The sequence below is a fragment of the Nerophis lumbriciformis genome, linkage group LG14 (genome assembly GCF_033978685.3).
Source record: "Nerophis lumbriciformis linkage group LG14, RoL_Nlum_v2.1, whole genome shotgun sequence".
Classification (NCBI taxonomy): domain Eukaryota; kingdom Metazoa; phylum Chordata; class Actinopteri; order Syngnathiformes; family Syngnathidae; genus Nerophis; species Nerophis lumbriciformis.
The window spans coordinates 45,736,613-45,752,136 of NC_084561.2; the positions used below are offsets into that span (position 1 = coordinate 45,736,613).

The window sequence follows — 15,524 nt, forward strand, 5'->3', positions numbered from 1 at the left end:
CGGCCCGTGGCATAGGCCGTATAGGCAAATGCTAAGGGCGCCGTCCATCAGGGGGCGCCATGCCAGTGCCACAAATGTTGGAGAAAAAAAAAAAAAAAAAAAAAAAAAAAAAAGTTGTTACTATTATTTCTAAATACAAAAAATAATCCCACGTTAATTAAAATGCAAAGTAAAGCCTATTTAATAGAAATATTATATGTTACAACATTACGCCCCCCCTCCTCCCCCCGCACGGTGCGCCCCCTCCCTCCCCGTATCATGACTCTTTTTGGACGTCACCACATCAAAAAATCAACACAAGATGTCAAAACGGCCAAAACTGTCAGGTGCCCAGGGAAGAAATAAGACAAAAGAAGAGGAGGAGAAATGAGAAAAAGACAGAGGTAGCAGGTAGGTAACGTTAGCCTACATGAAATTATTTGTCTGTTACAGAATGTGATAGTAACCTGGCTTTTTAGCATTAAGCTAATGTTACATGATTCGGCAATTGCTAATCAATAAATAGCTAGTTCTGTTTTAACGTCGGGTTAATATTGTGGAGGGGGCTAAATTGTTATGGAAAATAATAATGTAACGTTAGGTAATTACAGTACTCCCACCTTACATTCCTTGTATTAGATCTTTTAAGCAGGTGTTTTTTGTTTACATTGTTATTGCCTTCTGGTTAGCTACTGTTTGCCCTGCAGGTAATAGTCACTTTTCCACCCCTTTATATATTAGGTATAGTTGTAAGCCTAGTTGTTAAAGTGCACATCATTAATGTAAATTAAGCAATATGTATGTAAAAAATACTGTATTTCATATATTCATTTTTTATTTTTTGCATTCATTTATTTATTCATATTTTTTTTTATCTTGTTAACTATTCTGATTGTTAATTTGCTTTCTTTAAGTAAAAAAAAAGGTCAAAGACAAAGCTATTCGGTTTCTTGTGAGTATATACACTTCACTGCCGATGTGGGGGGGCGCCACCTAAAATCTTGCCTAGGGCGCCAGATTGGTTAGGCAGTATTGTCCTGTTTAAAAGTGTCACAACATTGCTGTTTACGGCAATGTTGTGAACGGGCTGTCAACACGTCACTCAGGTCCGCATGGAGCTGGAGGGGGCGTGGCCTCCAGCACCGCCTGAATTTCGGGAGAAAATTTGTTCCGGGAGGAATTTCGGGAGTCTCCCGGAAAATCCGGGGAGGGTTGGCAAGTATGGTGTACACCTTGAACGCACCATTGGCATAGCACGCCGACGCTGGATTCTACGTGTTGCAACGTAAATGAGTAGGAAAAGTAGGGCTGATGGATCGGTATCACACGTCAAAGTCCTCAGTGCCATCTGCACCGAGAATACAAACTACCTGAACAACATACGCGGTCTGATCTTTTCCATGAACCGTCCCATCCCGACTATTTTGTACTCGATCCTTTCAAGTCTTCGGCCGCGTCCGTGGTGTTCTTACACTGTGGGGGTCTCGTGCAGCAATGAGCCTCATGGACTGCACCGCAGCACACCGCACACGGGGAGAGACGTCCACCGGGTTGGCGGCCACACCGGGAAGGAAGCGCATGATGGTTTTGATGCTGCCCGGATGACCCGCGTTGCCCAGAGCTTTCAGGGAGAGAACCACGTCGTCCTCATTCTTGGCGGTCAAACTCTCTGTGGCCAAGTCAAGCAGCGGCTAGGAACAGGAATGGAATCTTTTAGAGTCACCACAACAATTTTACACATTTAAATATTCATACAGCTGTCATGACCCATTACTTTAACTTTAACTTTTAACGTTAGTGTTTTTCCTACTTACCATTGTTCTCTGTTGGACTAATTGCACCTGATCAAACATTTCACACTACAAAACATTGCAAGTATGTATTGTAGTATCTGCTAGCCTAAGAAATAACATGTTTTGCATAAATGTTAAAAAAGCAGCCAGTCAGTTCTTGTAAACAGTGGTACATCAGCTTGGGCAGGTAAAGAAAGTACTGTATGACATGCACATGTGGAGAACACATACCTTTGCAAAATACTGTTTGTTTCTAAATTGTTATTTTAAACCTTTAACATCAAAACTGTGAATGCTCAGTGACATTTTCAACCATAGAAAATACTGCAATAGTTGAACTCTGCGCTTTATACATCATGTATATATTACATGTTATTATGAATGTTACTACATGACATATATACTTACATCATGTATATATTACATGTTATTATGAATGTTACTAGATACTACCTATATACTTACATCATGTATATATTACATGCTATTATGAATGTTACTACATGACATATATACTTACATCATGTATATATTACATGCTATTATGAATGTTACTACATGACATATATACTTACATCATGTATATATTACATGTTATTATGAATGTTACTACATGACATATATACTTACATCATGTATATATTACATGTTATTATGAATGTTACTACATGACATATATACTTACATCATGTATATATATAACATGTTATTATGAATGTTACTACATGACATATATACTTACATCATGTATATATTACATGTTATTATGAATGTTACGACATGACATATATACTTACATCATGTATATATTACATGTTATTATGAATGTTACTACATGACATATATACTTACATCATGTATATATTACATGTTATTATGAATGTTACTACATGACATATATACTTACATCATGTATATATTACATGTTATTATGAATGTTACTACATTACATACCGTATTTTTCAGACTATAAGTCGCAGTTTTTTTCATAGTTTGGCCGGGCTCCAGTGCGACTTATATATGTTTTTTTCCTTCTTTGTTATGCATTTTCGGCAGGTGTGACTTATACTCCGGTGCAACTTATACTCCGAAAAATACGGTATATACTTATATCATATATATATTACATGTTATTATGAATGTTACTACATGACATATATACTTACATCATGTATATATTACATGTTATTATGAATGTTACTACATGACATATATACTTACATCATGTATATATTACATGTTATTATGAATGTTACTAGATACTACATATATACTTACATCATGTATATATTACATGTTATTATGAATGTTACTACATGACATATATACTTACATCATGTATATATTACATGTTATTATGAATGTTACTACATGACATATATACTTACATCATGTATATATTACATGTTATTATGAATGTTACTACATGACATATATACTTACATCATGTATATATTACATGTTATTATGAATGTTACTAGATACTACATATATACTTACATCATGTATATATTACATGCTATTATGAATGTTACTACATGACATATATACTTACATCATGTATATATTACATGTTATTATGAATGTTACTACATGACATATATACTTACATCATGTATATATTACATGTTATTATGAATGTTACTACATGACATATATACTTACATCATGTATATATTACATGTTATTATGAATGTTACTACATGACATATATACTTACATCATGTATATATTACATGTTATTATGAATGTTACTACATGACATATATACTTACATCATGTATATATTACATGTTATTATGAATGTTACTACATGACATATATACTTACATCATGTATATATTACATGTTATTATGAATGTTACTACATGACATATATACTTACATCATGTATATATTACATGTTATTATGAATGTTACTACATGACATATATACTTACATCATGTATATATTACATGTTATTATGAATGTTACTACATGACATATATACTTACATCATGTATATATTACATGTTATTATGAATGTTACTACATGACATATATACTTACATCATGTATATATTACATGTTATTATGAATGTTACTACATGACATATATACTTACATCATGTATATATTACATGTTATTATGAATGTTACTACATTACATATATACTTACATCATGTATATATTACATGTTATTATGAATGTTACTACATGACATACCGTATTTTTCGGACTATAAGTCGCAGTTTTTTTCATAGTTTGGCCGGGCTCCAGTGCGACTTATATATGTATTTTTCCTTCTTTGTTATGCATTTACGGCAGGTGCGACTTATACTCCGAAAAATACAGTATATACTTACATCATGTATACATTACATGTTATTATGAATGTTACTACATGACATATATACTTACATCATGTATATATTACATGTTATTATGAATGTTACTACATGACATATATACTTACATCATGTATATATTACATGTTATTATGAATGTTGCTACATGACATATATACTTACATCATGTATATATTACATGTTATTATGAATGTTACTACATGACATATATACTTACATCATGTATATACTAGGTTATTATGAATGTTACTACATAACATACATACAGTATGATGAAAATATGTAAGTATGACATGTTATCATGAATGCTACTAGATACTACATACATACTTACAGCATGATGAAAACATTTAAATAGTACATATTTTTATGAATGTTACAATATTACATATATACTTACAGTATGATGAAAATATGTAAATATTACATGTCATAATGAATTTGACTACATTACATATATACTTACAGTATGTATATATTACATGTTATTATAAATGTTACTACATTACACATATACTTAGTGTGTATATAAAAATATGTAAATATTACATGTTATTTTGAATGTTACTACATGACATATATACTTACATCATGTATATATTACATGTTATTATGAATGTTACTACATGACATATATACTTACATCATGTATATATTACATGTTACTATGAATGTTACTACATTACATATATACCTACATCATGTATATATTACATGTTATTATGAATGTTACTACATGACATATATACTTACATCATGTATATATTACATGCTATTATGAATGTGACTACATGACATATATACTTACATCATGTATATATTACATGTTATTATGAATGTTACTACATGACATGTATACTTACATCATGTATATATTACATGTTATTATGAATGTTACTACATGACATATATACTTACATCATGTATATATTACATGTTACTATGAATGTTACTACATTACATATATACCTACATCATGTATATATTACATGTTATTATGAATGTTACTACATGACATATATACTTACATCATGCATATATTACATGTTATTATGAATGTTACTACATGACATATATACTTACATCATGTATATATTACATGTTATTATGAATGTTACTACATGACATATATACTTACATCATGTATATATTACATGTTATTATGAATGTTACTACATGACATATATACTTGCATCATGTATATATTACATGTTATTATAAATGTTACTACATGACATATATACTTACATCATGTATATATTACATGTTATTATGAATGTTACTACATGACATATATACTTACATCATGTATAAGTTACATGTTATTATGAATGTTACTACATGACATATATACTTACATCATGTATATATTACATGTTATTATGAATGTTACTACATGACATATATACTTGCATCATGTATATATTACATGTTATTATAAATGTTACTACATGACATATATACTTACATCATGTATATATTACATGTTATTATGAATGTTACTACATGACATATATACTTACATCATGTATAAGTTACATGTTATTATGAATGTTACTACATGACATATATACTTACATCATGTATATATTACATGTTATTATGAATGTTACTACATGACATATATACTTACATCATGTATATATTACATATTATGAAAGTTACTCCATGACATATATACTTACATCATGTATATATTACATGTTATTATGAATGTTACTACATGACATATATACTTACATCATGTATATATTACATGTTATGATGAATGTTACTACATGACATATATACTTACATCATGTATATATTACATGTTATTATGAATGTTACTACATTACATATATACTTACATCATGTATATATCACATGTTATTATGAATGTTACTACATGACATATATACTTACATCATGTATATATTACATGTTATTATGAATGTTACTACATGACATATATACTTACATCATGTATATATTACATGTTATTATGAATGTTACTAGATACTACATATATACTTACATCATGTATATATTACATGTTATTATGAATGTTACTACATGACATACCGTATTTTTCGGACTATAAGTCGCAGTTTTTTTCATAGTTTGGCCGGGCTCCAGTGCGACTTATATATGTTTTTTTTCCTTCTTTGTTATGCATTTTCGGCAGGTGCGACTTATACTCCAGTGCGACTTATACTCCGAAAAATACAGTATATACTTACATCATGTATATATTACATGTTCTTATGAATGTTACTACATGACATATATACTTACATCATGTATATATTACATGTTATTATGAATGTTACTACATGACATATATACTTACATCATGTATATATTACATGTTATTATGAATGTTACTAGATACTACATATATACTTACATCATGTATATATTACATGTTATTATGAATGTTACTACATGACATATATACTTACATCATGTATATATTACATGTTATTATGAATGTTACTACATGACATATATACTTACATCATGTATATATTACATGTTATTATGAATGTTACTACATGACATATATACTTACAATATGTATATATTACATGTTATTATGAATGTTACTACATGACATATATACTTACATCATGTATATATTACATGTTATTATGAATGTTACTACATTACATATATACTTACATCATGTATATATCACATGTTATTATGAATGTTACTACATGACATATATACTTACATCATGTATATATTACATGTTATTATGAATGTTACTACATGACATATATACTTACATCATGTATATATTACATGTTATTATGAATGTTACTAGATACTACATATATACTTACATCATGTATATATTACATGTTATTATGAATGTTACTACATGACATACCGTATTTTTCGGACTATAAGTCGCAGTTTTTTTCATAGTTTGGCCGGGCTCCAGTGCGACTTATATATGTTTTTTTTCCTTCTTTGTTATGCATTTTCGGCAGGTGCGACTTATACTCCAGTGCGACTTATACTCCAAAAAATACAGTATATACTTACATCATGTATATATTACATGTTATTATGAATGTTACTACATGACATATATACTTACATCATGTATATATTACATGTTATTATGAATGTTACTACATGACATATATACTTACATCATGTATATACTACATGTTATTATGAATGTTACTACATGACATATATACTTACATCATGTATATATTACATGTTATTATGAATGTTACTACATGACATATATACTTACATCATGTATAAGTTACATGTTATTATGAATGTTACTACATGACATATATACTTACATCATGTATATATTACATGTTATTATGAATGTTACTACATGACATATATACTTACATCATGTATATATTACATGTTATTATGAATGTTACTACATGACATATATACTTACATCATGTATATATTACATGTTATTATGAATGTTACTACATGACATATATACTTACATCATGTATATATTACATGTTATTATGAATGTTACTAGATACTACATATATACTTACATCATGTATATATTACGTTATTATGAATGTTACTACATGACATATATACTTACATCATGTATATATTACATGTTATTATGAATGTTACTAGATACTACATATATACTTACATCATGTATATATTACATGCTATTATGAATGTTACTACATTACATATATACTTACATCATTTATATATTACATGTTATTATGAATGTTACTACATGACATATATACTTACATCATGTATATATTACATGTTATTATGAATGTTACTACATGACATATATACTTACATCATGTATATATTACATGTTATTATGAATGTTACTACATGGCATATATACTTACATCATGTATATATTACATGTTATTATGAATGTTACTACATTACATACCGTATTTTTCGGACTATAAGTCGCAGTTTTTTTCATAGTTTGGCCGGGCTCCAGTGCGACTTATATATGTTTTTTCCTTCTTTGTTATGCATTTTCGGCAGGTGCGACTTATACTCCGAAAAATACAGTATATACTTACATCATGTATATATTACATGTTATTATGAATGTTACTACATGACATATATACTTACATCATGTATATATTACATGTTATTATGAATGTTACTACATGACATATATACTTACATCATGTATATATTACATGTTATTATGAATGTTACTACATTACATACCGTATTTTTCGGACTATAAGTCGCAGTTTTTTTCATAGTTTGGCCGGGCTCCAGTGCGACTTATATATGTTTTTTTCCTTCTTTGTTATGCATTTTCGGCAGGTGTGACTTATACTCCGATGCAACTTATACTCCGAAAAATACGGTATATACTTATATCATATATATATTACATGTTATTATGAATGTTACTACATGACATATATACTTACATCATGTATATATTACATGTTATTATGAATGTTACTAGATACTACATATATACTTACATCATGTATATATTACATGCTATTATGAATGTTACTACATTACATATATACTTACATCATGTATATATTACATGTTATTATGAATGTTACTACATGACATATATACTTACATCATGTATATATTACATGTTATTATGAATGTTACTACATGACATATATACTTACATCATGTATATATTACATGTTATTATGAATGTTACTACATGGCATATATACTTACATCATGTATATATTACATGTTATTATGAATGTTACTACATTACATACCGTATTTTTCGGACTATAAGTCGCAGTTTTTTTCATAGTTTGGCCGGGCTCCAGTGCGACTTATATATGTTTTTTCCTTCTTTGTTATGCATTTTCGGCAGGTGCGACTTATACTCCGAAAAATACAGTATATACTTACATCATGTATATATTACATGTTATTATGAATGTTACTACATGACATATATACTTACATCATGTATATATTACATGTTATTATGAATGTTACTACATGACATATATACTTACATCATGTATATATTACATGTTATTATGAATGTTACTACATTACATACCGTATTTTTCGGACTATAAGTCGCAGTTTTTTTCATAGTTTGGCCGGGCTCCAGTGCGACTTATATATGTTTTTTTCCTTCTTTGTTATGCATTTTCGGCAGGTGTGACTTATACTCCGATGCAACTTATACTCCGAAAAATACGGTATATACTTATATCATATATATATTACATGTTATTATGAATGTTACTACATGACATATATACTTACATCATGTATATATTACATGTTATTATGAATGTTACTAGATACTACATATATACTTACATCATGTATATATTACATGTTATTATGAATGTTACTAGATACTACATATATACTTACATCATGTATATATTACATGTTATTATGAATGTTACTACATGACATATATACTTGCATCATGTATATATTACATGTTATTATGAATGTTACTACATGACATACTGTATATACTTACATCATGTATATACTACATGTTATTATAAATGTTACATGACATATATACTTACATCATGTATATACTACATGTTATTATGAATGTTACTACATTACATATATACTTACATCATGTATATATTACATATTATGAATGTTACTACATGACATATATACTTACATCATGTATATACTACGTTATTATAAATGTTACTACATAACATATATACAGTATGATGAAAATATGTAAATATGGCATGTTATTATGAATGCTACTAGATACTACATATATACTTACAGCATGATGAAAACATAAAAATAGTGCATGTTATCATGAATGTTACTATATTACATATATACTTACAGTATGATGAAAATATGTAAATATTACATGTTATTATGAATTTTACTACATTACACATATACTTAGTGTGTATATAAAAATATGTAAATATTACATGTTATTATGAATGTTACTACATTAAATATATACTTACATCATGTATATATTACATGTTATTATGAATGTTCCTACATGACATATACTTAAATCATGTATATATTACATGTTATTATGAATGTTACTACATGACATATATACTTACAGTATGATGAAAATATGTATATATGACATTATTATGCATGTTACTACATTACACATATACTTACAGTGTGTATATAAAAATATGTAAATGTTACATGTTATTATGAATGTTACTAGATACTACATATATACTTATATTGTGTATATAAAACCTTAATGGAGGTTTTTGGATATTTTTAGGGGCACTTTAAAGGCGGAATAAAGCGACTTCTATTACATTCCACTGTTAGCTGACTCTTGCTAGCGTTTATTTACGAGTTAGAATGCATAAAGAACAACGTGTGTTCTTGTCCTACATAAGGATTGTGGATGATTGACCACAATCCCCCCACCGCCAAAAAAAACGTTTGAAAGGTGAGCTGCCTTACCTGAACAGCGGCCAGGGGACAAGGTGTGTAGTAAGCGCAGTGCTTGTACACCAGCGAGCCGTAAGCGAGCGCCGCCGTGTGCCACACTTGCACGTCGGCCTTACTGAAGGGGGAGCTCAGGAACGTCTGAGAAGAAAAGCAATCCCCCTCAAACTCCGGCTGGCACTTTTTTTTTTAACCAGGCCTGTCCCCTGCTCACCTTGGCCACATCCAGCAGTTCCGGGAGCGCTTGGAGGTGGTTGAAGGCCAGCAGGAGCGTCTGCATGGCTTCGGAAGACGACAAGTCTCCAGCCTGGAACCTGGTCTGCAGGAACTTGAGGATTCTGCCATCGCTGACTTCCACCACCGTGTCCAGGAACCATCGTCTAGTAGGAGCCCGGGACAGCCATTAATCTTCACTGTCCAAGATTAGCCTTCAACTAATTAAATTAGGCGATCTTTGAGAGGAGGAGGTCAGAAGTCTTATGAAACGCTGTTCTGCAATCATACCCCGCATTATAACATCTTCAATCAGAATGAGGATTATCTATAATTACTCAATCTGCTGAAGTGGGTCTGATTTGTAAAGCGCATTAACCGCAGGCCTGACAATTAGCCCATAGACATCTTATAAGTAGACGCAGCATTGGCTGCTGTGACGCGAGAAATTGGGCCGCCATCTTGAAGTGGTGATGAGGAGCCGGCGAGCAGCCTAAACTGACAGTTGACAGGTAGAAAACAAAGATGCTAAACTGACAGTTGACAGGTGGAAAACAAAGATGCTAAACTGACAGTTGACAGGTAGAAAACAAAGATGCTAAACTGACAGTGGACAGGTAGAAAACAAAGATGCTAAACTGACAGTGGTCGGGTAGAAAACAAAGATGCTAAACTGACAGTGGTCAGGTAGAAAACAAAGATGCTAAACTGGCAGTTGACTGGTAGAAAACAAAGATGCTAAACTGATAGTTGACTGGTAGAAAAAAAAGATGCTAAACTGACAGTGGACAAGTAGAAAAGAAAGATGCTAAACTGACAGTTGACAGGTAGAAAACAAAGATGTAAACTGACAGTTGACAGGTAGAAAACAAAGATGCTAAACTGACAGTTGACAGGTAGAAAACAAAGCTGCTAAACTGACAGTTGACAGGTAGACAACAAAGATGCTAAACTGACAGTTGACAGGTAGAAACCAAAGAAGCTAAACTGACAGTTGACAGGTAGAAAACAAAGATGCTAAACTGATAGTGGACAGGTAGAAAACAAAGATGCTAAACTGACAGTTGACAGGTAGAAAACAAAGATGCTAAACTGACAGTTGACAGGTAGAAAACAAAGATGCTAAACTGACAGTGGACAGGTAGAAAACAAAGATGTTAAACTGACAGTTGACAGGTAGAAAACAAAGATGCTAAACTGACAGTTGACTGGTAGAAAACAAAGATGCTAAACTGACAGTTGACTGGTAGAAAACAAAGATGCTAAACTGACAGTTGACAGGTAGAAAACAAAGATGCTAAACTGACAGTTGACAGGTAGAAAACAAAGATGCTAAACTGACAGTTGACAGGTAGAAAACAAAGATGCTAAACTGACAGTTGACAGGTAGAAAACAAAGATGCTAAACTGACAGTGGACAGGTAGAAAACAAAGATGCTAAACTGACAGTTGACAGGTAGAAAACAAAGATGCTAAACTGACAGTTGACAGGTAGAAAACAAAGATGCTAAACTGACAGTTGACAGGTAGAAAACAAAGATGCTAAACTGACAGTTGACAGGTAGAAAACAAAGCTGCTAAACTGACAGTTGAAAGGTAGAAAACAAAGATGTAAACTGACCGTTGACAGGTAGAAAACAAAGATGCTAAACTGACAGTTGACAGGTAGAAAACAAAGATGCTAAACTGACAGTTGACAGGTAGAAAACAAAGCTGCTAAACTGACAGTTGACAGGTAGAAAACAAAGATGTAAACTGACAGTTGACAGGTAGAAAACAAAGATGCTAAACTGACAGTTGACAGGTAGAAAACAAAGATGCTAAACTGACAGTGGACAGGTAGAAAACAAAGATGCTAAACTGACAGTTGACTGGTAGAAAACAAAGATGCTAAACCGACAGTTGACAGGTAGAAAACAAAGATGCTAAACTGACAGTTGACAGGTAGAAAACAAAGATGCTAAACTGACAGTTGACAGGTAGAAAACAAAGATGTTAAACTGACAGTGGACAGGTAGAAAACAAAGATGCTAAACTGACAATTGACAGGTAGAAAACAAAGCTGCTAAACTGACGGTTGACAGGTAGAAAACAAAGCTGCTAAACTGACAGTTGACAGGTAGAAAACAAAGCTGCTAAATTGACAGTTGACAGGTAGAAAACAAAGCTGCTAAATTGACAGTTGACAGGTAGAAAACAAAGCTGCTAAACTGACAGTTGACAGGTAGAAAACAAAGATGTAAACTGACAGTTGACAGGTAGAAAACAAAAGATGCTAAACTGACAGTGGACAGGTAGAAAACAAAGATGCTAAACTGACAGTGGACAGGTAGAAAACAAAGATGCTAAACTGACAGTGGACAGGTAGAAAAAAAAGATGCTAAACTGACAGTGGACAGGTAGAAAACAAAGATGCTAAACTGACAGTGGACAGGTGGAAAGCAAAGATGCTAAACTGACAGTTGACAGGTAGAAAACAAAGATGCTAAACTGACAATTGACAGGTAGAAAACAAAGATGCTAAACTGACAGTTGGCAGGTAGAAAACACAGATGCTAAACTGACAGTTGACTGGTAGAAAACAAAGATGCTAAACTGGCAGTTGACTGGTAGAAAACAAAGATGCTAAACTGGCAGTTGACTGGTAGAAAACAAAGATGCTAAACTGACAGTTGACAGGTAGAAAACAAACAGCTTGAAGCGTCCCTCTGTCTCCGACTCCCTCGTCTGTTAACATTTTGCTTCCTGGCTTCGCCTTATCTTGCCTCTGATTGGCCAGTCCGCCCTAACCATAGCCCATTGTGACTCATGGCACAAGCACCAACCAATCATCGTGGATTTTCTCCGGATGTATGGATGTTCTCGTTCATCCAGGTCTGGGATTTTCTCCACAAGCTATTGGGAAATGTAGTTAGTCTACGTAGCTTAGCTGCATGTAGCGTGTTACTGCCCATCACTGGTCATTTTACAAGTTGAATAATGATTGTCCACCTGTGCTCCTCGTCCCCGGCAAGCTGCTTCCACATGACTTCCAGTCCCTCGTAGGGCACCGAGCGCAGGAGCTGGTACAACTTGATCGTGTCCTCAGATGTCGAGCTGTCGATTTGGTAGACGTTGACTTCGGCCAAACGTTTGATCAGCTCCACGGCCTGCAGAAAGAAGTCCAATTATTTGTCGACAGCAATTCTGTCGACAATAGTTGTGACGACAACACGTAGCTATGTCTCCATTGCGCTTTTCCGCGAAATAAAAGCGATATTTCTAAGGCTTCGACAGAGTACATTTGCGACTTGGAGGTGTTTCCATTAGAGCAGGGGTGTCAAACGTACGGCCTCAGCTTGGCACTCAGCATCAGGCCCGGCCCTAACCAATCTGGCGCCCTAGGCAAGATTTTAGGTGGCGCCCCCCCACATTGGCAGTGAAGTGTATATACTCACAAGAACCCGAATAGCTTTGTCTTTGACCTTTTTTTTTTTACTTACAACTATACCTAATATATAAAGGGGTGGAAAAGTGACTATTACCTGCAGGGCAAACATTAGCTAACCAGAAGGCAATAACAATGTAAACAAAAAACACCTGCTTAAAAGATCTAATACAAATGTCCCTGAGGAATGTAAGGTGGGAGTACTGTAATTACCTAACGTTACATTATTATTTTCCATAACAATTTAGCCCCCTCCACAATATTAACCCGACGTTAAAACAGAACTAGCTATTTATTGATTAGCAATTGCCGAATCATGTAACATTAGCTTAATGCTAAAAAGCCAGGTTACTATCACATTCTGTAACAGACAAATAATTTCATGTAGGCTAACGTTACCTACCTGCTACCTCTGTCTTTTCTCGTTTCTCCTCCTCTTCTTTTCTCTTTTTTCTTCCCTGGGCACCTGACAGTTTTGGCCGTTTTGACATCTTGTGTTGATTTTTTGATGTGGTGACGTCCAAAAAGAGTCATGATACGGGAAGGGAGGGGGCGCACCGTGCGGGGGGAGGAGGGGGCGGGGGGACGTAATGTTGTAACAAATAATATTTCTATTAAATAGGCTTTACTTTGCATTTTAATTAACGTGGGATTATTTTTTGTATTTAGAAATAATAGTACCAACTTTTTTTTTTTCTTTTTTTTTTTCTCCAACATTTGTGGCACTGGCGTGGCGCCCCCTGATGGACGGCGCCTTTAGCATTTGCCTATACGGCCTATGCCACGGGCCGGCCCTGCTCAGCATCAAGGGTTGGAATTGGGGGTTAAATCACCAAATATGATTCAAGGGCGCAGCTCACTGCTCCCCTCACCTCCCAGTGAATGGGTCAAATGCAGAGAATAATTTCACCACACCTAGTGTGTGTGTGTGTGTGACTATCAGTGGTACTTTAACTTTAACTCACCAAAGTATGAAAATGAGCCAAAATGTTTGAATAAAAGAAACTGCTGTTCTAAATGTGTCCACTAGATGTCACAATAGCAGTTCTTTGCATCTTTGTAGATGATGCTACATATGTACGAAAAAATAAAGCACATGATGTTAGTACACCCATCCATCCATCCATTTTCTACCGCTTATTCCCTTTGGGGTCGCGAGGGGCGCTGGAGCCTATCTCAGCTACAATCGGGCGGAAGGCGGGATACACCCTGGACAAGTCGCCACTTCATCACAGGGCCAACACGGATAGACAGACAACATTCACACTCACATCCACACACTAGGGACCATTTAGTGTTGCCAACAGTCGAATAAAACGAGCTAACTACATAAAAAACATAACGTATT

General features: G+C 32.9%; 1 protein-coding gene across 1 annotated transcript in view; it reads right to left on the reverse strand.

Moving 5' to 3' along the window:
- Nucleotides 1-15,524, reverse strand: part of vtg3 (vitellogenin 3, phosvitinless) — a 76,321-nt gene that overhangs the window by 48,712 nt on the left and 12,085 nt on the right. Inside the window, exons 8-11 of the mRNA XM_061975467.1 lie at nucleotides 13,741-13,898; nucleotides 10,751-10,916; nucleotides 10,552-10,677; nucleotides 1,452-1,670 (exon numbers count right to left, since the gene is read on the reverse strand). Coding sequence (XP_061831451.1) covers nucleotides 1,452-1,670; nucleotides 10,552-10,677; nucleotides 10,751-10,916; nucleotides 13,741-13,898 — 669 coding nt within the window. The remainder of the gene's footprint in view (nucleotides 1-1,451; nucleotides 1,671-10,551; nucleotides 10,678-10,750; nucleotides 10,917-13,740; nucleotides 13,899-15,524) is intronic.